General features: G+C 47.8%; 1 protein-coding gene across 2 annotated transcripts in view; it reads right to left on the reverse strand.

The window, feature by feature from the left end:
* Nucleotides 1-26,388, reverse strand: part of RGS14 (regulator of G protein signaling 14) — a 215,909-nt gene that overhangs the window by 106,787 nt on the left and 82,734 nt on the right. The window contains exon 1 of one of the 2 annotated variants that reach the window (XM_063927994.1): nt 11,074-11,132. The exons of the other annotated variant lie outside the window; for it this stretch is intronic. Within the exon in view, the coding sequence (XP_063784064.1) occupies nt 11,074-11,118 (45 nt within the window). The 5' untranslated portion in view covers nt 11,119-11,132. Of the gene's footprint in view, nt 1-11,073; nt 11,133-26,388 lie in introns of those variants that run through there. 2 annotated transcript variants of the gene reach the window in all.

Below are 26,388 nucleotides of genomic sequence, written 5' to 3' on the forward strand. Positions count from 1 at the left end.
AAGTTTCTATGGGGGCTGCCACGGCCAGTTCTAAACCTTGTGGTGCCCTCGGCGAAAGTTTCCTTTGACGCCTCCCCCTGCCAGGCAAAATATGGTTAATGCATGCCAAAGGCGTGGGGCAAAAAATAGGAGCGTGGCTTCATGGGGAAGGGTCGTGGTCACAGAATAGTACCAATTCACATTACACCGCACAATAGTGTCTGTCAGTCACATTACACCACACAGTAGTGTCCGTCAGTCACATTACACCACACAATAGTACCCTTATACCATGTTAGAGCCCCTTACACATATTACACCACAGTAGAGCAGAGCCCCTTATACACATTATGCCAGGTAGCCCCTTATACACACTGCACTAGGGAGAGGCCCTTAAACACATTGCGACAGGTAGACCCCTGTACACATTGCCCCAGGTAGACCCTTATACACATTGCTACAGGTAGCCTCTTATACACATAGCGGCTGGTAGTCCCTTACACACATTGCACCAGGTAGACCCTTATACACATTGTACCAGGTAGACCCTTATACACACTGCAACAGGTCGACCTTTATAAACATTGCGACAGGTAGCCCCTTGCACATGTTGCACCAGGTAGACCCCTATACACATTGTGACAGGTAGAGCCTCTTAGAAGACAGTGGAGCGGGGAGGGGGGGAGGATAGGAGAGGAGAGGAGGGGTGGGGAGGGGGTTGTGTGTGTGTGTGTGTGTGTGTGTGTGTGTGTGTAGGTGTGTGTGTGGTGGAGGTGTGTGTGTGTGTGTGTGTGTGTGTGTGTGTGTGTGTGTGGTGTAGGTGTGTGGGTGGTGTGTGTGTGTGTGTGTGTGTGTGTGTGTGTGTGTGTGTGTGTGTGTGTGTGTGGAGGTATGTGTGTGTGGAGGTGTGTGGTGGTGGTGGTGGAGGTGTGTGTGGCGGTGTGTGTGGTGGAGGTGTGTGGTGGTGGAGGTATATGTGGGTGGTGGTGTGTGTGTGGGGTGGAGGTGTGTGTGTGTGGTGGTGATGTGTGTGTGTGTGTGTGTGTGTGTGTGTGTGGTGGAGGTGTGTGTGGTGGTGGAGGTATGTGTGTGTGGCGGTGGAGGTGTGTGTGTGGTGGAGGTGTGTGTGTGGTGGAGGTGTGTGTGTGTGTGTGTGTGTGGTGAAGGTGTGTGTGGTGGTGGAGAGGTGTGTGTGTGTGGTGGAGGTGTGTGTGTCTTACTCACCAGCTCTCCGGACGCAGCAGGTCTACTGGCTCTAGACACACCAAGCTGCTGCCGCCCCCTCTTCTCTGCTGCACCCGACACCATCGAAGGAGACAGTCAGAGTCAGACACTAGAGGTCCCACTTGACCTCTAGCGTCTATATATGACTAAATAGACTGCTTGGTCTGATTATTTTCTTCTTTGAAAATTTCTGTGAGTGCCGCCTATTCCAAATATATATATATATATATATATATATATTAGTGATGAGCGGGTTCGGTTCCTCGGAAACCGAACCCCCCCTAACTTCACCCATTTTACACGGGTCCGAGGCATACTCGGATTCTCCCGTATGGCTCGGTTAACCCAAGCGCGCCCGAACGTCATCATCCCGCTGTCGGATTCTCGCGAGATTCGGATTCTATATAAGCAGCCGCGCGTCGCCGCCATTTTCACTCGTGCATTGGAAATGTTAGGGAGAGGACGTGGCTGGCGTCCTCTCCGTTTATTAATGTTGATGCAAATATTTGTGCTTATTGCTTAATTGTGGGGACTGGGGAGCAGCTGTATTATATAGGAGGAGTACAGTGCAGAGTTTTGCTGACAGTGACCACCAGTATACGTTGTCTGCCTGAAAAACACTCCATATCTCTGCTCAGTGTGCTGCATATATCTGTGCTCACACTGCTTAATTGTGGGGACTGGGGAGCAGCTGTATTATATAGGAGGAGTACAGTGCAGAGTTTTGCTGACAGTGACCACCAGTATACGTTGTCTGCCTGAAAACCACTCCATATCTGTGCTCAGTGTGCTGCATATATCTGTGCTTACACTGCTTTATTGTGGGGACTGGGGACCACCAGTATATTATATAGGAGGAGTACAGTGCAGAATTTTGCTGACAGTGACCACCAGTATACGTTGTCTGCCTGAAAAACACTCCATATCTGTGCTCAGTGTGCTGCATATATCTGTGCTCACACTGCTTAATTGTGGGGACTGGGGAGCAGCTGTATTATATAGGAGGAGTACAGTGCAGAGTTTTGCTGACAGTGACCACCAGTATATATAGCAGTACGGTACGGAAGGCCACTGCTCTACCTACCTCTGTGTCGTCAAGTATACTATCCATCTAGATTCTATACCTGTGGTGCATTTTAGTTTTGCAGTTTGCTGACAGTGACCACCAGTATATATAGCAGTACGGTACGGAAGGCCACTGCTCTACCTACCTCTGTGTCGTCAAGTATACTATCCATCTAGATTCTATACCTGTGGTGCATTTTAGTTTTGCAGTTTGCTGACAGTGACCACCAGTATATATAGCAGTACGGTACGGAAGGCCACTGCTCTACCTACCTCTGTGTCGTCAAGTATACTATCCGTCCATACCTGTGGTGCATTTCAGTTGTGCGCAGTATATATAGTAGTAGGCCATTGCTATTGATACTGGCATATAATTCCACACATTAAAAAAATGGAGAACAAAAATGTGGAGGGTAAAATAGGGAAAGATCAAGATCTACTTCCACCTCGTGCTGAAGCTGCTGCCACTAGTCATGGCCGAGACAATGAAATGCAATCAACGTCGTCTGCCAAGGCCGATGCCCAATGTCATAGTAGAGAGCATGTAAAATCCAAAAAAATAAGAATTTACTTACCGATAATTCTATTTCTCGGAGTCCGTAGTGGATGCTGGGGTTCCTGAAAGGACCATGGGGAATAGCGGCTCCGCAGGAGACAGGGCACAAAAGTAAAGCTTTTACAGGTCAGGTGGTGTGTACTGGCTCCTCCCCCTATGACCCTCCTCCAGACTCCAGTTAGGTACTGTGCCCGGACGAGCGTACACAATAAGGGAGGATTTTGAATCCCGGGTAAGACTCATACCAGCCACACCAATCACACCGTACAACTTGTGATCTAAACCCAGTTAACAGTATGATAACAGAGGAGCCTCTGAAAGATGGCTTCCTAAACAATAACCCGAATTAGTTAACAATAACTATGTACAAGTATTGCAGATAATCCGCACTTGGGATGGGCGCCCAGCATCCACTACGGACTCCGAGAAATAGAATTATCGGTAAGTAAATTCTTATTTTCTCTATCGTCCTAAGTGGATGCTGGGGTTCCTGAAAGGACCATGGGGATTATACCAAAGCTCCCAAACGGGCGGGAGAGTGCGGATGACTCTGCAGCACCGAATGAGAGAACTCCAGGTCCTCCTTTGCCAGGGTATCAAATTTGTAAAAATTTACAAACGTGTTCTCCCCTGACCACGTAGCTGCTCGGCAGAGTTGTAATGCCGAGACCCCTCGGGCAGCCGCCCAAGATGAGCCCACCTTCCTTGCGGAATGGGCCTTAACAGATTTAGGCTGTGGCAGGCCTGCCACAGAATGTACAAGTTGAATTTTGTTACAAATCCAACGAGCAATCGACTGCTTAGAAGCAGGTGCACCCAACTTGTTGGGTGCATACAGTATAAACAGCGAGTCAGATTTTCTGACTCCAGCCGTCCTTTAAATGTATATTTTTAAGGCTCTGACAACGTCCAACAACTTGGAGTCCTTCAAGTCGTCTGTAGCCGCAGGCACTACAATAGGCTGGTTCAGGTGAAACGCTGATACCACCTTAGGGAGAAAATGCGGACGCGTCCGCAGCTCTGCCCTATGTCGAATGGAAAATTAAATAAGGGCTTTTATAAGACAAAGCCGCCAGTTCAGATACTCTCCCGGCCGAAGCCAGGGCCAGTAACATAGTCACTTTCCATGTGAGATATTTCAAATCCACATTCTTTAGTGGTTCAAACCAATTGGATTTGAGGAAATCTAAAACTACATTTAGATCCCACGGTGCCACCTTAGGCACCACAGGAGGCTGTATATGCAGTACTCCTTTGATAAAAATCTGGACCTCAGGGACTGAGGCCAATTCTTTTTGGAAGAATATTGATAGGGCCGAAATTTGAACCTTAATAGATCCCAATTTGAGACCCATAGACAATCCTGATTGCAGGAAATGTAGGAAAACGACCCAGTTGAAATTCCTCCATCGGAGCACTCCGCTGCTCGCACCACGCAACATATTTTCGCCAAATACGGCGATAATGCTTCGCGGTGACTTCCTTCCTTGCCTTTATCAAGGTAGGAATGACTTCTTCTGGAATGCCTTTTCCTTTTAGGATCTGGCATTCAAACGCCATGCCGTCAAACGCAGCCGCGGTAAGTCTTGAAAAAGACAAGGACCCTGCTGAAGCAGGTCCCTTCTCAGAAGTAGAGGCCACGGATCGTCCGTGACCATCTCTTGAAGTTCCGGGTACCAAGTCCTTCTTGGCCAATCCGGAGCCACTAGTCTTACTCCTCTTTGCCGTATAATCCTCAATACCTTTGGTATGAGAGGCAGAGGAGGAAACACATATACCGACTGGTACACCCAAGGTGTTACCAGCGCGTCCACAGCTATTGCCTGCGTATCTCTTGACCTGGCGCAATACCTGTCCAGTGTTTTGTTGAGGCGAGACGCCATCATGTCCACCATTGGTTTTACCCAACGGTTTAATAGCATGTGGAAAACTTCTGGATGAAGTCCCCACTCTCCCGGGTGAAGGTCGTGTCTGCTGAGGAAGTCTGCTTCCCAGTTGTCCACGCCCGGGATGAATACTGCTGACAGTGCTATCACGTGATTCTCCGCCCAGCGAAGGATCCTGGCAGCTTCTGCCATTGCCCTCCTGCTTCTTGTGCCGCCCTGTCTGTTTACATGGGCGACTGCCGTGATGTTGTCCGACTGGATCAACACCGGTCTTCCTTGAAGCAGAGGTTCCGCCTGGCTTAGAGCATTGTAGATTGCTCTTAGTTCCAGAATGCTTATGTGAAGAGACTTTTTCAGGCTCGACCACACTCCCTGGAAATTTCTTCCCTGTGTGACTGCTCCCCAGCCTCTCAGGCTGGCATCCGTGGTCACCAGGATCCAATCCTGCATGCCGAATCTGCGGCCCTCCAATAGATGAGCCTCCTGCAACCACCACAGAAGGGATACCCTTGTCCTCGGCGACAGGGTTATCCGCAGGTGCATCTGAAGATGCGACCCTGACCATTTGTCCAACAGATCCCTTTGCATGGAATCTGCCGAAAGGGATTGCTTCGTAAGAAGCTACCATTTTTTTTTTCCCAGGACTCTTGTGCATTGATGTACAGACACCTTTCCTGGTTTTAGGAGGTTCCTGACCAGGTCAGATAACTCCTTGGCTTTTTCTTCGGGAAGAAAAACCTTTTTCTGAACTGTGTCCAGAATCATCCCCAGGAACAGCAGACGAGTTGTCGGCATTAATTGGGATTTTGGAATATTCAGAATCCATCCGTGCTGCTTTAGCACCTCTTGAGATAGTGCTAAACCCATCTCTAGCTGTTCTCTGGACCTTGCCCTTATTAGGAGATCGTCCAAGTATGGGATAATTAATACGCCTTTTCTTCGAAGAAGAAATATTATCTCGGCCATTACCTTTGTAAAGACCCGAGGTGCCGTGGACAAACCAAACGGCAGCGTCTGAAACTGATAGTGACAGTTTTGTACAACGAACCTGAGGTACCCCTGGTGTGAGGGGTAATTGGAACGTGGAGATACGCATCCTTGATGTCCAAGGATACCATAAAGTCCCCTTCTTCCAGGTTCGCTATCACTGCTCTGAGTGACTCCATCTTGAACTTGAACTTCTTTATGTACAGGTTCAAGGACTTCAGATTTAGAATAGGCCTTACCGAGCCATCCGGCTTCGGTACCACAAAAAGAGTGGAATAATACCCCTTCCCTTGTTGTAGAAGAGGTACCTTGACTATCACCTGCTGAGAATACAGCTTGTGAATGGCTTCCAAAACCGTCTCCCTTTCTGAGGGGGACGTTGGTAAAGCAGACTCCAGGAAACGGCGAGGTGGCTCTGTCTCTAATTTCAACCTGTACCCCTGAGATATTATCTGCAGGATCCAGGGATTTACCTGCGAGTGAGCCCACTGCGCGCTGTAATTCTTGAGACGACCGCCTACCGCCCCCGAGTCCGCTTGCGAAGCCCCAGCGTCATGCTGAGGCTTTTGTAGAAGCCGGGGAGGGCTTCTGTTCCTGGGAAGGAGCTGCCTGTTGCTGTCTCTTCCCTCGTCCTCTGCCTCGTGGCAGATATGAATAGCCCTTTGCTCTCTTATTTTTAAAGGAACGAAAGGGCTGCGGTTGAAAGGTCGGTGCCTTTTTCTGTTGGGGAGTGACTTGAGGTAGAAAGGTGGATTTCCCGGCCGTAGCCGTGGCCACCAAATCCGATAGACCGACCCCAAATAACTCCTCTACGCATCGCCTGTCCACTGTCGTGTCCATAAAGCTCTTCTGGCCGAAATGGACATAGCACTTACCCGTGATGCCAGTGTGCAGATATCTCTCTGTGCATCACGCATATAAAGAAATGCATCCTTTATTTGTTCTAACGACAGTAAAATATTGTCCCTGTCCAGGGTATCAATATTTTCGATCAGGGACTCTGACCAAACTACCCCAGCACTGCACATCCAGGCAGTCGCAATAGCTGGTCGTAGTATAACACCTGCATGTGTGTATATACCTTTTTGGATATTTTCCATCCTCCTATCTGATGGATCCTTAAGTGCGGCCGTCTCAGGAGAGGGTAACGCCACTTGTTTTGATAAGCGTGTTAGCGCTTTGTCCACCCTAGGAGGTGTTTCCCAGCGCTCCCTAACCTCTGGCGGGAAAGGGTATAAAGCCAATAACTTCTTTGAAATTAGCAGTTTTTTATCGGGGCACCCCACGCTTCATCACACACGTCATTTAATTCTTCTGATTCGGTAAAAACTACTGGTAGTTTTTTCACACCCCACATAATACCCTGTTTAGTGGTACCTGTAGTATCAGCTAAATGTAACATCTCCTTTATTGCCAAAATCATATAACGTGTGGCCCTACTGGAAAATACGGTTGATTCGTCACCTTCACCACCGGAATCAGTGCCTGTGTCTGGGTCTGTGTCGACCGACTGAGGCAAGGGGCGTTTTACAGCCCCTGACGGTGTTTGAGGCGCCTGGACAGGCACTAATTGAGTGTCCGGCCGCCTCATGTCGGCAAACGACTGCTTAAGCGAGTTGACGCTATCCCGTAATTCCACAAATAAAGGCATCCATTCTGGTGTCGACCCCCTAGGAGGTGACATCCTCATATTTGGCAATTGCTCCGCCTCCACACCAATAACGTCCTCATACATGTCGACACACACGTACCGACACACAGCAGACACACAGGGAATGCTCTATACGAAGACAGGACCCACTAGCCCTTTGGGGAGACAGAGGGAGAGTCTGCCAGCACACACCAAAAAGCGCTATATATGACAGGGATAGCCTTATGATTAAGTGCTCCCTTATAGCTGCTTTTATATTAATATATTGCCATTTATTTTGCCCCCCCTCTCTGTTATACCCTGTTTCTGTAGTGCAGTGCAGGGGAGAGACCTGGGAGCCTTCCTGACCAGCGGAGCTGTGACAGAAAATGGCGCCGTGTGCTGAGGAGATAGGCCCCGCCCCTTTTTCGGCGGGCTCGTCTCCCGCTATTTAGTACATTTAGGCAGGGGTAAATATCTCCATATAGCCTCTGGGGCTATATGTGAGGTATTTTTTGCCTTTTTAAAGGTTTTCATTTGCCTCCCAGGGCGCCCCCCTCCCAGCGCCCTGCACCCTCAGTGACTGCCGTGTGAAGTGTGCTGAGAGGAAAATGGCGCACAGCTGCAGTGCTGTGCGCTACCTTAAGAAGACTGCAGGAGTCTTCAGCCGCCGATTCTGGACCTCTTCTTGCTTCAGCATCTGTGAGGGGGCCGGCGGCGTGGCTCCGGTGACCATCCAGGCTGTACCTGTGATCGTCCCTCTGGAGCTTCATGTCCAGTAGCCAAGAAGCCAATCCATCCTGCACGCAGGTGAGTTCACTTCTTCTCCCCTCTGTCCCTCGTTGCAGTGATCCTGTTGCCAGCATGAATCACTGTAAAATAAAAAACCTAAGCTAAACTCTCTAAGCAGCTCTTTATGAGAGCCACCTAGAATTGCACCCTTCTCGGCCGGGCACAAAAATCTAACTGGAGTCTGGAGGAGGGTCATAGGGGGAGGAGCCAGTACACACCACCTGACCTGTAAAAGCTTTACTTTTGTGCCCTGTCTCCTGCGGAGCCGCTATTCCCCATGGTCCTTTCAGGAACCCCAGCATCCACTTAGGACGATAGAGAAACAAAAGTTCAGTAAAATGACCCAAAAAATCAAAATTAAAAGCGTCTGAGGAGAAGCATAAACTTGCCAATATGCCATTTACGACACGGAGTGGCAAGGAACGGCTGAGGCCCTGGCCTATGTTCATGGCTAGTGGTTCAGCTTCACATGAGGATGGAAGCACTCATCCTCTCGCTAGAAAACTGCAGTGCCACTCCTAGATGGGCCAGGTGTTTGTGTCGGCCACTTGTGTCGCTTAGCTTAGTCACACAGCGACCTTGGTGCGCCTCTTTTTTTCTTTGCATCATGTGCTGTTTGGGGACTATTTTTTTGAAGTGCCATCCTGCCTGACACTGCAGTGCCACTCCTAGATGGGCCAGGTGTTTGTGTCGGCCACTTGTGTCGCTTAGCTTAGTCACACAGCGACCTTGGTGCGCCACTTTTTTTCTTTGCATCATGTGCTGTTTGGGGACTATTTTTTTGAAGTGCCATCCTGTCTGACACTGCAGTGCCACTCCTAGACGGGCCTGGTGTTTGTGTCGGCCACTTGTGTCGCTTAGCTTAGTCACACAGCGACCTTGGTGCGCCTCTTTTTTTCTTTGCATCATGTGCTGTTTGGGGACTATTTTTTTGAAGTGCCATCCTGTCTGACACTGCAGTGCCACTCCTAGATGGGCCAGGTGTTTGTGTCGGCCACTTGGGTCGCTTAGCTTAGTCACACAGCTACCCAGAGCCGGCCCTAACCAATATGATGCCCTAGGCAAGATTTTGGCTGGTGCCCCCTAGCACCACCGCTAGTTCCGCCTCTGACCCTGCACCCCTTTCCCAGCACCATCACCACCCACCCATAGCAGTCCTTTTTTTTTTTTTTCTACCCCCTGTAATTTAAATAAGAACAGTGTGCACATTTGGCCTTACACATATGCCGCACATTATTAGTGCCCTTATACACATAATGACACACATAGTGCCCCTTACACATATGTTACACATTATTAATGCCCTTATACACATAATGACACATGTAGTTCCCAGCGTGAGTCAACTGGCAGCTCTGCTAACGTCGGGTGCCTATTTTTTATGAAAATGCATCTTATTTGCATTGCTATGTGGCTAGGATACACAACAGCTTCTGCTGATTAAAATGATATGTGGCATGCCTATATACTGTGTGCGACTGTGGCTGTATCTGCGTACGAAATGCTACACACAGAATATAGGCATGCCGCATATCATTTTAATCAGCAGAAGCTGCTGATGCCCCTAGACATACCAGATGCCCTAGGCAATTGCCTAGTTTGCCTATACCTAGGGCCGGCTCTGCAGCTACCTCATTGCGCCTCTTTTTTTCTTTGCTGTTTGGGGACTATTTTTTTGAAGTGCTATCCTGCCTGACACTGCAGTGCCACTCCTAGATGGGCCAGGTGTTTGTGTCGGCCACTTGTGTCGCTTAGCTTAGCCATCCAGCGACCTCGGTGCAAATTTTAGGACTAAAAATAATATTGTGAGGTGTGAGGTGTTCAGAATAGACTGAAAATTAGTGGAAATTATGGTTATTGAGGTTAATAATACTATGGGATCAAAATGACCCCCAAATTCTATGATTTAAGCTGTTTTTGAGGGTTTTTTGTAAAAAAACACCCGAATCCAAAACACACTCGAATCCGACAAAAAATTTTCAGGGAGGTTTTGCAAAAACGCATCCGAATCCAAAACACGGCCGCGGAACCGAATCCAAAACCAAAACCCGAAAAATTTCCGGTGCACATCACTAATATATATATATATATATATATATATATATATATATATATATATTGTATATTTTATTTGATTGATTGATTGATTGATTTTCACCAGGTTGGGTATACGTAACCGGCGTTCAGAAGACTGCCGGTCACCATACCAACAGCGGGATCCCAGTGGCAGTATGCCGGCGGGGGGGGCAGGCGTAACAGACTCCTTGCGGGCTCAGTGCAGAGCTGTACTCATCACAGGTTCTATTCCCACTCTATGGGTGTCGTAGACACTCACGAGTGGGAATAGTCCCTGCTAGTCGGCATGCTGACTGTCGGGATTGCAAGTGGGCAGGATGTAGAGTATTGTGACCCGCAGTCTCCTAACCGCCGGTTACATAACTACATCCCATATGCACGAAAGACGGCACTCCAAACATAAATATATCATTTTTAATTGTGATAAAAGCACAGAATAGTGCATTTTAAAACGTACTATAAAACTTAAAAAAGTATTACTAACATGCTCTATGGAAATACAAAAATGTGTGCTGATTACGTACACAAAATATGCAGAAATAAAGAAAAGTCTTTTAGTTTCTCAGAAAATATTTTTTTCTAAATCCATATATTACTATATTAGAAAACAGCAAACTATAATATATAAATATATGTCCTTAAAAAAAGTAAATCCTGACTGAAATGTCATAATGAAATAAAGTTGTTTCACTTGATATCCAGAAGAGTCCTGGTGTTACTCATAACTATTTGTGTGACTGTATATACTGTAAATAAAAACCAGGACTACCAGCTTGTTGCAAATACATGAACTGAGCTCTATCCTTGTGTCAGCATACACCATGGACAATCCCTTAGTAACAAACTCCAATTACACAATAGTGATGGGAATCACTTACCAATCTGCCATTAGGAACTTCGAGAGATTTCATTTTCTCCAGCATCCACTCACACCCTATTTGCAATGTTTCCCATTTCTGAAGCGTTGATGGGGCTAGGTGAAAATAGCACCACCCAACTCAGCCCAGAACATCCTCAAAAGCCGCACTACCTCTTTCCATCAAAGCCACAGGAAGTGTTGCTAGTGCAACCGAACCACAGCAGGAAGTCATGTTCTCACATGAAGAAGATATTCTTATTTCATGAATAACAAAGTGCACGCAATGTGTAAAAGCAGTGTGTGCTCATTAATGCGGGTTCATGATCAGCAGATGGTCTACACACCACTGTGCATTTCACTTTCTCTTGCACTAAGGTTTCCATGCTGTGGGTGAATAGGAGGTGTACGTTAGTGCATTTGCACAGCATGATTTTATGGTTCATGTATGATCTGCCACACTGCCCATGAGCTACCCTTACACTTGGTGTGCCACATCAAGGGTGTGCCTGTACAGTGAAGCCTAGTAAGAATGTGTAGATGTAATATAAGCACACCCCTTACTGATCATTTTGGGCTAGACTATGTGCTAGATATAAAGTTCAATGTATCTTAAGTGTTCGTCACTCAAAATAAAGACAAAGAAACGGAAGTGGAAGAAAGTGTACAGATCAGGGGCAAACGCAGGATTTTCATGGGGGGGTTTCCATACATACGTGCGTGTTTATTATATATATATATATATATATATATAAAAAATAAGATTTTACTTACCTAAATCTATTTCTCATAGTCCGTATTGGATGCTGGGGACTCCGTAAGGACCATGGGGAATAGACGGGCTCCGCAGGAGACAGGGCACTTTAAGAAAGAATTTGGATTCTGGTGTGTTCTGGCTCCTCCCTCTATGTCCCTCCTCCAGACCTCAGTTAGAGAAACTGTGCCCGGAAGAGCTGACAGTACAAGGAAAGGATTTTGGAATCCAGGGCAAGACTCATACCAGTCACACCAATCATACCGTATCACTCGTGATAAATTTACCCAGTTAACAGTATGAACAACAACGGAGCATCAGATCAACCCCGATGCAACCAAACATAACCCTTATTTAAGCAATAACTATATACAAGCATTGCAGAAGAAGTCCACACTTGGGACGGGCGCCCAGCATCCACTACGGACTACGAGAAATAGATTTACCGGTAAGTAAAATCTTATTTTCTCTAACGTCCTAGTGGATGCTGGGGACTCCGTAAGGACCATGGGGATTATACCAAAGCTCCCAAACGGGCGGGAGAGTGCGGATGACTCTGCAGCACCGAATGAGCAAACACAAGGTCCTCCTCAGCCAGGGTATCAAACTTGTAAAACTTTGCAAAAGTGTTCGAACCTGACCAAGTAGCTGCTCGGCAAAGCTGTAATGCCGAGACCCCTTGGGCAGCCGCCCAAGAAGAGCCCACCTTCCTTGTGGAGTGGGCTTTTACTGATTTTGGAAACGGCAATCCAGCCGCAGAATGAGCCTGCTGAATCGTGTTACAGATCCAGCGAGCAATAGTTTGCTTTGAAGCGGGAGCACCCAGCTTGTTGGGTGCATACAGGATAAACAGCGACTCAGTTTTCCTGACTCTAGCCGTTCTGGCTACATAAACCTTCAAAGCCCTGACCACATCTAGTAACTCGGAATCCTCCAAGTCACGAGTAGCCACAGGCACCACAATAGGTTGGTTCATATGAAAAGATGACACCACTTTTCGCAGAAATTGTGGACGGGTCCGAAATTCTGCCCTGTCCATATGGAAAAACCAGATAGGGGCTTTTATGTGACAAAGCCGCTAATTTGACACACGCCTAGCTGAAGCCAAGGCTAATAGCATGACCACCTTCCATGTGAGAAATTTTAACTCAACGATTGTGCGTGGCTCAAACCAGTGTGACTTCAGGAAACTCAACACCACTTTAAGATCCCAAGGTGCCACTGGAGGCACAAAAGGGGGCTGAACATGCAGCACTCCCTTTACAACGTCTGAACTTCAGGAAGAGAAGCCAGTTCTTTTTGAAAGAAAATGGATAGGGCCGAAATCTGGACCTTAATGGAACCCAATTTCAGGCCCAAAGTCACTCCCGACTGTAGGAAGTGAAGGAAAACAGCCCAGCTGGAATTCCTCCGTAGGGGCATTCCTGGCCTCACACCAAGCAACATATTTTCGCCATATACGGTGATAATGTTGAGCCGTCACATCCTTCCTAGCCTTTATCAGCGTAGGAATGACCTCATCCAGAATGCCTTTTTCTGCTAGGATCCGGCGTTCAACTGCCATGCCGTCAAACGCAGCCGCGGTAAGTCTAGGAACAGACAGGGCCCCTGTTACACAAGTCCTGTCTTAGAGGCAGAGGCCACGGGTACTCTGTGAGCATTTCTTGCAGATCTGGATACCAAGTCCTTCTTGGCCAATCCGGAACAAAGAGTATTGTTCTCACTCCTCTTTTCCTTATGATTCTCAGCACCTTGGGTATGAGAGGAAGAGGAGTAAATACATAGACCGACGGGAACACCCACGGTGTCACCAGTGCGTCCACAGCTATCGCCTGAGGGTCTCTTGACCTGGCGCAATATCTCTGCAGCTTTTTGTTGAGGCGGGATGCCATCATGTCCACCTGTGGCAGTTCCCACCGACTTGCAATCTGCATGAAGACTTCTTGATGAAGTCCCAACTCTCCCGGGTGGAGGTTGTGCCTACTGAGGAAGTCTGCTTCCCAGTTGTCCACTCCCGGAATGAACACTGCTGACAGTGCGCTTACGTGATTCTCCGCCCAGCGAAGAATTCTGGTGGCTTTTACCATCGCCACCCTGCTCCTTGTGCCGCCTTGGCGGTTTACATGAGCCACTGCGGTGATATTGTCTGACTGAATCAGAACCGGTTGCTCGCGAAGCAGGGTCTCCGCTTGACTTAGGGTGTTGTATATGGCCCTTAGTTCCAGGATATTGATGTGAAGGCAAGTTTCCTGCCTTGACCACAGCCCTTGGAAATTTCTTCCCTGTGTGACTGCCCCCCACCCTCGGAGGCTTGCATCCGTGGTCACCAGGACCCAGTCCTGAATGCCGAATCTGCGACCTTCGAGAAGGTGAGCACTCTGCAGCCACCACAGGAGAGACACCCTGGCCCTGGGGGATAGGGTGATTAATCTGAAGATGTGATCCGGACCACTTGTCCAGTAAGTCCCATTGGAAGGTCCTCGCATGGAACCTGCCGAAGGGAATGGCCTCGTATGATGCCACCCTCCTTCCCAGGACTCGAGTGCAGTGATGCACTGACACCTGTTTTGGTTTTAATAGATTCCTGACCAGTGTCACGAGCTCCTGAGCTCTCTCTATCGGGAGATAAACCCTTTTCTGGTCTGTGTCTAGGATCATGCCTAGGAGAGGCAGATGAGCTGTAGGAACCAACTGCGACTTTGGAATATATAGAATCCAGCCGTGTTGCCGTTACACTTCCAGAGAAAGTGATACGCTGTTCAGCAACTGCTCTCTTGATCTCGCTTTTATGAGGAGAACGTCCAAGTACGTGATAATAGTGACTCCTTGCTTCCGCAGGAGCACCATCATTCCCGCCATTACCTTGGCGAATATTCTCAAGGCCGTGGAGAGACCAAACGGCAACGTCTGAAATTGGTAACGACAATCCCGTACAGCAATTCTGAGGTACGCCTGATGAGGTGGATAAATGGGGACATAAAGGATGCATACCTTCATGTCCCGAGTCACGATAAAATCTCCCCCTTTCAGGCTTGCAATGACCGCTCTTAGCGATTCCATCTTGAACTTGAACCTTTTCAGGTATATGTTCAGGGATTTTAAATTCAATATGGGTCTGACCGAACCGTCTGGTTTCGGGACTACAACATGGTGGAACAATAACCCCCTCCTTGTTGAAGGAGGGGAACCTTGACCACCACCTGTTGAAGATACAATTTGTGAATTGCAGTTAACACTGTTTCCCTCTCGTGGGGGGAAGCCGGCAGGGCCGTCGGTGAGAGGGCATCTTCTCAAAGTCCAGCTCGTATCCCTGAGACACAATATCTATTGCCCAGGGATCTAACAGGGAGTGAACCCACTTGTGGCTGAACTTATGAAGGCGTGCCCCCACCGGGCCTAGCTCCGCCTGTGGAGCCCCAGCGACATGCGGTGGAGTTTTGCAGAGGCCAGGGAGGACTTCTGTTCCTGGGAACTAGCTGTGTTGTACAGCTTCTTTCCCCCGCCTCTGGCAAGAAAGGACGCACCTCGGACTTTCTTGTTTCTTTATTCGAAAGGCTTCATTTGATAATGTTGTGCTTTCCTAGGCTGTGCAGGAATATAAGGCAAAATATCAGAATTACCAGCTATAGCTGTGGAGACCAGGTCTGAGAACCCTTCTCCACACAATCCTCAGCCTTCCATATGCCTCTTAAGTCGGCATCATCTGTCCATTGCATATTCTACAGGACACGTCAAGCAGAAATCGACATAGCTTTGACTCTAGGACCCAGTATACTCATGTCTCTTTGGGCATGTTTTATATATACATATCTCTTAAGACAGCATCTTTAATATATATATATATCTCTATATATAAATATGTATATCTATATACATACTAGGGTCTCAATCTCTGCTGATAAGGTACCTGTCCACGCTGCCACAGCGCTATAAAACCCATGCCGACACAATCGCCGGTCTGAGTAGTGTACCAGAATGTGCACGCTATCTGCAGGATCCCTGAGAATAGCTGTTACGTCAGGGCTACCTTTTGGGCAAACGTGACACCCTAGGGGAAGATTCCCATCATATCCTGGCCCTAGTGGGGAAAGGATACTGCCTGAAAATTCTTTGTGGGAAACTGCAGTCTCTTGTCTGGAGATTCCCGCTCTTTTTCCTCATGAGAGGAGGGAAATTTACCTCAGCTTTCTTCCCCTTAAACATGTGTACCCTTGTGTCAGGGACAGATGTGTCATCAGTGATATGCAAATCATCTTTTATTACAATAATCATATATTGAATACTTTTCTGCCATTTTGGCTGTAACTTTGCATTATCGTAGTCGACACTGGAGTCAAACTCCGTGTCAATATCAGTGTCTATTATTTTGGATAGTGAGCATTGAGAGACTCTAAAGGTCTCTGCGACATAGGGACAGACATGGGTAGATTTCCTGTCTGTTCTCTAATCTTTTTTGCAATAAATTCACCTTAGCACTTAATTACACAAATCCAAACAGTTGTCGGCGTTATCGACGGAGACACCCTCTCACACACATATTTGCTCCATCTCCTCCTTAGGGGAGCCTTTTACCTCAGACATGTCGACACACACGTACCGACACACCACACACTCAGGGAATGCTCATCTGAAGACAATTCCCCCATAAGGCCCTTTGGAGAGACAGAGAGAGAGTATGCCAGCACACACCCCAGCGCTATTAACCCAGGAATAACACAGTAACTTAATGTTAACCCAGTAGCTGCTGTTTATATTGATTTTTGCGCCTAATTATGTGCCCCCCCCCTCTCTTTTTACCCTCTTCTACCGTGTAAGTGCAGGGGAGAGACTGGGGAGCTTCCTCTCAGCGGTGCTGTGGAGAAAAAACATGGCGCTGGTGAGTGCTGAGGAAGAAGCCCCGCCCCCTCGACGGCGGGCTTCTGTCCCGCTTTCATGTACAATTTTGGCGGGGGCTCATACATATATACAGTGCCCAACTGTATATTATGCAAACTTTTGCCAAAGAGGTTTCTAATTGCTGCCCAGGGCGCCTCCCCCCCTGCGCCCTGCACCCTACAGTGACCGGAGTATGTGGGTTTAGTGTGGGAGCAATGGCGCACAGCTGCAGTGCTGTGCGCTACCTCATATGAAGACTGGAGTCCTCTGCCGCCGATTTCGAAGTCTTCTTGCTTCTGTCACCGGCTTCTGTCTTCTGGCTCTGCGAGGGGGACGGCGGCGCGGCTCCGGGATCGGACGACCAAGGGTGCGATCCTGTGTACGATCCCTCTGGAGCTAATGGTGTCCAGTAGCCTAAGAAGCAGGACCTATCTTCAGTGAGTAGGGCTGCTTCTCTCCCCTCAGTCCCACGTAGCAGAGAGCCTGTTGCCAGCAGATCTCTCTGAAAATAAAAAACCTAACAAAATACTTTCTTTTTAGCAAGCTCAGGAGAGCTCACTAAGTAGCACCCAGCTCGTCCGGGCACAGATTCTAACTGAGGTCTGGAGGAGGGACATAGAGGGAGGAGCCAGAACACACCAGATTCCAAATTCTTTCTTAAAGTGCCCTGTCTCCTGCGGAGCCCGTCTATTCCCCATGGTCCTTACGGAGTCCCCAGCATCCACTAGGACGTTAGAGAAATATATATATATATATATATATACACATATACATATACACACACACTCATACACACATGCACACTCACATCTGTACTTATACATAAATACAGCATACTTACAACACATAGCATACATACACACAAACATACACATAGAATACACACATGCAACATAATTACAAACACACACAGCATATGCACACACACATAGCAAGCATACTTACACATTGGTTTTCTGGTTTGGGTTAGAGTATTAGGGCTAGTTTAGGGGTCTGGGCTAGTGGTTTGGGTATTAGGGCTAGTTTAGGGTTTGGGTTAGGAAACTAGGGATAGGGCTTGGTCGAGCGGCCTAGGCCAGGGTACCAGGACCAGTTTAAGTATTTGGTTTAGGGGATAGGGCATTAGAGACAGGGCACCAGGATTGGTTTAGTGGTTTGGTCCAGGTGCCAGAGCACAGGGGATAGTCTAGGGGATTGGCCTAGTGCAACAGGGATAAAGGTACCAGGGTTGGCCCAGTGGGCCAATCTACGATAACAGGGCTAGGGGCCGTGGCCAGGGTGAGGTTTGAGACCAGGGTCTGGGTTGAGGGCCGCCGTCGGTGTGAGGATCAGGGCCACACATCCCAGATATCCCAGGACTGCACCAAACTTGGGGCATACGCCACGGTGTCTCAAACAATAGCAATTCTAAATAGCAGTAAGCAAAGTGGCTGCTCATTGCATTGTCCATGCAGGGAGCTGAAACGTACAGCATACAGGTGTGTCCAATACACAGCACACAGGTGTGTCCAATACACAGCACACAGGTGTGTCCAATACACAGCACACAGGTGTGTCCAATACACAGCACACAGGTGTGTCCAATACACAGCACACAGGTATCTCTATGGCTAGTTATATACCCACATTGTTCCCTCCTATTCTATACTATGTATTTCCACCTTGTGCCCCTCTATTCTACACTATGTGCACCCACCTTCTTTTGTCATATTCTACACTATGTACAGTATGTACAGTAGTGGTTACTTACTGTTTCACGTGCAGTATACAAACTAGACCTGTTGTGACTATACATTAGCTCACTCAGGCCTCACTTACAGTGCTGCTATGCCCGCCCCTTCTCTTCCCTGCAGCCTGTGCAGGCTGACACTGCATGCAAATCGGCTAGTCAGCAGAGGAGCTCAGAGTCCGTGTCCGTATCACTGAGCTCAGCTGTGCCGTTGAACAGGGATCCAATCGGTAGTGGTGATGGAAGCCCTCCTCCATCACTCATGGCCGGACCACCTCCCCCACTCGCGGGTGCCTCCCTCCCCTGGCCTCTCATGAATGGACACCACTCGCGTATGCCTCCCCTCCCCATCTCATGGAAGGAGCCCCCTTCCCCGCTCTCAGCAGTAACAACCTTCCCCCGCTATCGTCTGGAACCTCCGTTACTCAGCAACAGAGGGCCCCCTAGGGGCCTCCTTAACAAACAGGAAGATGCCAAACCTGACTGCCGGCAGCTCCAGTAACGGCAGCAGGTGTCCTGCGCCCAAGGGCAGAGAAGTAGACAAGGTTCTCCATCTCTGAACGATATAATGATGTCCATCAGGGAGGGTTTCTGGGTACTCGGAAACCCCACCTGCATGCGCCAATGCAGATGCATATTTGTATGTACACAGTCACAAACCGGCATCTTTTACATTTAACATTTGGTGTTTACCTATCAACAAAGGTTGCCCCAATAATTATGCAGTTACTGTATCTCTTGTGTCAACTGAGGGATTTATACCGCACGCACGCCATCTCCATACAGTGTATTGTGACGTTGAAACTTAGATAAAAACACTTTCTTTAGAACAAGCTGTTATGTAGACACAATGGGGTATATTTACTAACATTCGTAATTCTCCCGATTTGGTGGGAGAATAATCACGAATGACATCGAAAGTGTAAAACTGCAACTTTTTGAATTTATTACGACTAATTTACTAAACTGTCGTATTCTGCATTTTCATTTGTTCCGATGTCGATGTCATTGGTGTTTTTTTCCCGTTTTTTACGGCAGTGATTAGCAAAACACTGCCGACTTTATCACAATGAATCTCGGCCGGATCTGTGTGATCCGTGCTGGGGTTCATTTTTTTTTTTTTTTAAATAAACACTGTAAAATCACACAAAAAAATTGCATGGGGTCCCCCCTCCTAAGCATAACCAGCCTTGGGCTCTTTGAGCCGATCCTGGCTGCAGAAATATGGGGAAAAAATTGACAGGGGTTCCCCCATATTTAAGCAACCAGCATCGGGCTCTGCGCCTGGTCCTGGTTCCAAAAATACGGGGGACAAAAAGAGTAGGGGTTCCCCGTATTTTTAAAACCAGCACCGGGTTCCACTAGCTGGACAGATAATGCCACAGCCGGGGGTCACTTTTATATAGTGCCCTGCGGCCGTGGCATCAAATATCCAACTAGTCACCCCTGGCCGGGGTACCCTGGGGGAGTGGGGACCCCTTCAATCAAGGGGTCCCCCCCCCAGCCACCCAAGGGCCAGGAGTGAAGCCCGAGGCTGTCCCCCCCATCCAATGGGCTGCGGATGGGGGGCTGATAGCCTTTGTTGAAAATGTAAAGATATTGTTTTTAGTAGCAGTACTACAAGTCCCAGCAAGCCTCCCCCGCATGCTGGTACTTGGAGAACCACAAGTACCAGCATGCGGCGGAAAAACGGGCCTGCTGCTACCTGTAGTACTAATACTAAAAAAATACCTAAAAAAAGACAAGACACACACACCTTGAAAGTAAAGATTTATTACATACATCCACACAAACATACATACATACTTACCTTATGTTCACACGCAGGTCGGTCCTCTTCTCCAGTAGAATCCATGGGGTACCTGTTGAATAAATTATACTCACCAGATCCAGGGTACCAGGCTCCTTGGCGAATCCATTTGTAATCCACGTACTTGATTAAAATAAAAAAACGGAGACCCGAGCCACGCACTGAAAGGGGAACCATGTTTTCACATGGGTCCCCTTTCCCCGAATGCCAGAAACCCACTCTGACTTCTGTCTAAGTGGGTTTCTTCAGCCAATCAGGGAGCGCCACGTTGTGGCACCCTCCTGATCGGCTGTGTGCTCCTGTACTGATTGACAGGCAGCACGCGGCAGTGTTACAATGTAGCGCCTATGCGCTCCATTATAACCAATGGTGGGAACTTTCTGCTCAGCGGTGAGGTCACTTTCGGTCAACCGCTGAGCAGAAAGTTCCCACCATTGGTTACAATGGCAAAAAAAAGGCAAGGCAAAAAAATAAATAAAAATAATAATTAAAAAAATATACAATAAACATAAGAATAACGATCCCATAAATTTTACATTTAATGAAAGAGCTCTTAGTAATATTTCCAGAATAATTATAAATATGTACATTAAAAATGTAAAAATTAGAGCATGATGAATTTTTCATCCTCCACTATGACTATGTCATATAGATATATGACTAAGGTCGGATATTGCTTCATATATATATTACTAATTTAATTTTTCATTATATTATTAAGGGAGAACATAGAAGAACAGACCCAAATAAGGAAACAGACTTCCCCTATGTTTCTGAAAGGGAACAGAGAGAAGAGGCAAAGCTGATAAACATTTGGGAGGAAGGAGAGAAAGAAAGAAAGAGAGGAACTGTTGCTAGACAGACAGTGTCAAGGGTCAATTTCAATACACTCATTGAGGCCTTCGGGAACGAGGGTCCTCAGTTTGTGTATCCAGAAATTCTCCCTACGACACAGCCTGCTGTATCTATCTCCACCCCTTTGGGTGAGGCTGGTGGTCTCAATGCCTATTAGTTTTAGATCCTTAGGATCTCTATTATGAAACTGAGAAAAATGTTTAGAAACTCCATGATTCAAGAACCCCTTTATGATGTTACGCCTATGCTCTAAAATTATTTCAATGATATATGCACTAGGGAAGCAAAGATAGTCAAATACAAACAGAATTTACACATTCGGGGAAAAAATTAATTGTGTAAATTAATGAGAGACCCCTCTCTTGTCATCAAGCCATCTGACAAGGGAGGGGGTATTGTCATTCAAAATACAGCTGATTATCTTTTAGAGGCAGAAAGACAATTGGGTGACAATAAATTCTACACCAAATTGACACATAACCCTACTAAGATCTTCCTAGCTGCACTTAATACAATGGTACAAGATGCTTTAAATGATGGAGTCATATCAAGAGATGAAACCAGATATTTAGTTCCGTTACATCCTATTACACCCACTTATTATCACCTACCTAGAATACACAAATCACTCATCACTCCCCTGGGTAGACCAATTATTTCAGGTGTTGGGTCCCTCACTGGTAATTTATCACATTTTGTTGATTTCTTTTTGCAGCCACATGTCACCTCATTACGCTCACATATCAGGGATACTACTGCTTTCTTAAATTCTATTTCAAAAATTAAATGGAAAAAATAGGATTTTGATACCTACCGGTAAATCCTTTTCTCCTAGGCCGTAGAGGATGCTGGGGACGACATCAAGACCATGGGTATAGACGGGAACCACAGGAGACATGGGCACTCTAAAGACTTTTCATTGGGTGTGAACTGGCTCCTCCCTCTATGCCCCTCCTCCAGACCTCAGTTGTAGGAACTGTGCCAAGGGAGACTGACATTTTGAGGGAAAGAATTACTTAAACTAGTGGTGAGATATCTACCAACTCACACCCTCAACCATGCCGCACACATGGCATTCAACATAACACACGCCAAGAGGCATGAACCAATTGCAGCAACATGCTGAAAACTAAGATAACACAACTTGTGTAATTCTAATAACTAAACTGCAGGTAAAGTACGCACTAGGACGGGCGCCCAGCATCCTCTATGGACTAGGAGAAAAGGGTTTACCGGTAGGTATCAAAATCCTATTTTCTCATACGTCCTAGAAGATGCTGGGGACGTCATCAAGACCATGGGGTCTATACCAAAGCTCCAGTATGGGCGGGAGAGTGCGGATGACCCTGCAGCACCGATTGACCGAACTTGAGGTCTTCATCGGCCAAGGTGTCAAACTTGTAGAATTTAGCAAATGTGTTTGACCCTGACCAAGTAGCTGCTCGGCAAAGTTGCAATGCCGAGGCCCCCCGGGCAGCCGCCCAGGATGAGCCCACCTTCCTAGTGGAATGGGCCTTCACCGACGTCGGTAACGGCAATCCAGCCGTAGTCTGAGCATGCTGAATCGTACTTCTGATCCAACGCGCAATAGACTGCTTGGAAGCATGACACCCAATCTTGTTGGGAGCATACAGGACAAACAAAGACTCTGTTTTCCATATTTGAGCTGTTCTAGCAACATAAATCTTCAAAGCCTTAACCACATCTAGAGACTTTGACTCAGTGAACGTGTCAGTAACTACTGGCACCACAATAGGTTGGTTTATGTGGAAAGATGAAACCACCTTCGGAAGAAAATGTTGATGAGTTCTCAACTCTGCCCTATCTTCATGGAAGATCAGGTAAGGGCTTTTGTGAGACAAGGCCCCCAATTCAGACACCCGCCGCGCGGGGTTCACTACGGCTGGCCGGCGGTCGGGCTCCCGGCGTCCAGCATCCCGGCGCCGGGAGCCCGACCGCCGGCTTACCGACAGTGTGGCGAGCGCAAATGAGCCCCTTGCGGGCTCGCTGCGCTCGCCACGCTACGGGCACGTTATTCCTCCTCTATGGGGGTCGTGGACCCCCACGAGGGAAATTAAGTGTCGGTATGCCGGCTGTCGGGCTCCCGGCGCCGGTATACTGAGCGCCGGGAGCCCGACCGCCGGCATACAGAAGACCACCCGCCGCGCGGATGCCAATGCCAAAAGCATCACCACTTTAAAAGTGAGAAACTTCAACTCTATCTCTTGTAGAGGCTCAAACCAATCTGATTGAAGGAACTGTAACACCACGTTAAGGTCCCATGGTGCCACTGGAGGCACAAATGGAGGCTGGATGCGCAGAACCCCTTTCACGAAGGACTGAACCTCTGGAAGAGAGGCCAATTGTTTTTGGAAGAACACTGACAAGGCCGAAATCTGGACCTAGATTGACCAGCCTGCAGAAAATGGAGAAAACGTCCCAACTCAAACTCTTCCGTAGGAGCCTTCTTGGATCCACACCAAGACACATATTTTCTCCAAATACGGTGGTAATGTTTCGACGTTACTCCTTTCCTGGCCTAAATAAGGGTGGGGATGACTTCCTTGGGAATACCCTTTCGGGCTAGAATCCGGCGCTCAGCAGCCATGCCGTCAAATGTAGCCGCAGTAAGTCTTGATACACGCACGGCCCCGAATGCAGCAGGTCCTCGCGAAGAGGAAGAGGCAGAGGATCTTCTATGAGCAACTCCCGATGATCTGGGTACCAAGCCCTCCTTGGCCAGTCTGGGGCAATGAAGATTGCTCGAACTCTTGTTCTTCTTATGATCCTGAGCACTTTTGGGATCAGCGGAAGTGGAGGGAAGACATACACCGACCGGAACACCCACTGGGCCACCAGCGCATCCACTGCTATTGCTTGAGGGTGTCTTGACCTGGAACAATATTTATGAAGCTTCTTGTTGAGATGAGATGCCATCATGTCTACTTGAGGAACTCCCCAAAGACTTGTCACCTCTGTGAAGACTTCTTGGTGTAGGCCCCACTCTCCTGGATGGAGATCGTGTCTGCTGAGGAAGTCTGCTTCCCAGTTGTCTACTCCTGGAATGAAAATTGCTGACAGAGCCTTTACATGTCTTTCTGCCCAGAGGAGGATCTTTGTCACCTCTGCCATTGCCGCTCTGCTTTTCGTTCCACCCTGCCTGTTTATGTACGCGACTGCTGTTACATTGTCCGACTGGATCTGCACGGGATGATCTTGAAGAAGATGTGCCGCTTGTTGAAGGCCGCTGTAAATGGCTCTCAATTCCAGCACGTTTATGTGAAGGCAGGCTTCCTGACTTGAACATTTTCCCTGGAAGCTTTCTCCCTGAGTGACAGCTCCCCAGCCTCGGAGACTTGCATCCGTGGTTACCAGGAGCCAGTCCTGAATCCCGTACCTGCGTCCCTCTAGTAGGTGAGAACTGTGTAGCCACCACAGGAGCGAAATCCTGGCTTTTGACGACAGGATTATCTTCCGGTGCCTGTGTAGGTGGGATCCCGACCACTTGTCCAACAGGTCCCACTGGAATACCCTGGCATGGAACCTGCCAAACTGTATGGCCTCGTAGGCCGCCACCATCTTCCCCAACAACCGAATGCACTGATGGATCGACACACTCAATGGTTTCAATATCTGTTTTACCATTTTCTGGATTTCCAGAGCCTTTTCCACCAGAAGAAATACTCTCTGAACTTCTGTGTCCAGAATCATCCCGAGAAAAGACAATCTTGTCGTCGGTTCCAACTGTGACTTTGGATAATTTATGATCCAACCATGTTGTTGGAGTATTGACAGGGAGAGTGTGATGTTTTGTAACAACTGCTCCCTGGATCTCGCCTTTATCGGGAGATCGTCTAGATAAGGAATTATATTGACTCCTTTTTGACGCAGGAGAACCATCATCTCCGCCATCACCTTGGTGAATACCCTCGGCGCCGCGGAGAGACCGAAAGGTAACGTCTGGAATTGGTAATGGCAATCCTGAACCGCGAATCTCAGATAAGCCTGGTGAGGAGGATAAATGGGAACATGCAGGTAAGCATCTTTTATGTCTACCGACACCATGCAGTCCCCCTCCTCCAGACTGGAAATCACTGCCCTGACCTGATCCTGACATAATTTTGGGATTGCCGCTGTTACTGCTTCCCTTTCTGGAAGAGAAGCTGGCAAGGTCGATTTGAAAAATCGGCATTGGGAAACATCTTGAAACTCCAGCTTGTATCCCTGGGACACTATTTGCAACATCCAGGGATCCAGGTCAGACAGAATCCAACCTTGGCTGAACAGTTTGAGACGTGCCCCCACGCGTTCGGCCACCCGCAAAGGAGCCCCAGCGTCATGCTGAAGATTTGGCAGAAGTAGGGGTAGACTTCTGCTCCTGGGAACCTGAAGCTGCTGTGGACTTCTTTCCCTTTCCCCTTCCCCTACCCGCAAAGAAGGGGGAACCTCTCGCTTTTTTGTATTTATTGGGCCGAAAGGACTGCATGTGCAGGTGATATGTCTTTTTTGCCGGTGCAGGCGCAGAGGGCAAAAATGTTGACTTACCTGCGGTAGCCACCGAGACTAACGCATACAGTCCATCACCAAATAAGGCCTCACCTTTATATGGGAGAGCCTCCATATTTCTTTTGGAATCTGCATCCGCGTTCCACTGGCGAATCCACAACGCCCGCCGAGCCGATACTGCCATGGTAGCGGCGTGTGAACTCAAGAGTCCAATATATTTCATCGCCTCGAGCATGTATGCAGCAGCGTCTTTGATATTCCCTAACTTAAGTAGTATCACATCTTTATCAATCGTGTCAATTTCTGATGACACGCTTTCTGACCATTTTTCAATAGCGCGACTCACCCACGCGCAAGCAATTGTGGGCCTGAACAGCGTACCATTGGCAACATAAATGGATTTCAATGTAGTTTCCATCTTTCGGTCTGCCGGCTCTTTTAGTGAAGCCGTGCCAGGTGCAGGGAGAATGACCTTCTTTGTCAACCTGGACAGTGCACTGTCTAACACAGGGGGTGACTACCATTTTTTCCTGTCCTCCACCGGGAAAGGATAAGCTATCTGAATTCTCTTGGGAATACAAAATGTATTTTCGGGATTCAACCACATCCCTTCAAAGAGTGTATTAAGCTCGTGGGAAGGAGGGAAAGTGACCTTAGATTTATTTTCTTTATAGAAATAAGCCTTCTCCTGAGGTACAGGAGTGGCTTCCGTGACTTCCAGAACTTCCCTTATAGCCACAATCATATATTGTATATTTTTTGCCAATTTATGATCTATTTCCCTGGAGTCACTATCGTCGACACAAGA

This window comes from Pseudophryne corroboree, chromosome 6 (genome assembly GCF_028390025.1).
Source record: "Pseudophryne corroboree isolate aPseCor3 chromosome 6, aPseCor3.hap2, whole genome shotgun sequence".
Taxonomy (NCBI): domain Eukaryota; kingdom Metazoa; phylum Chordata; class Amphibia; order Anura; family Myobatrachidae; genus Pseudophryne; species Pseudophryne corroboree.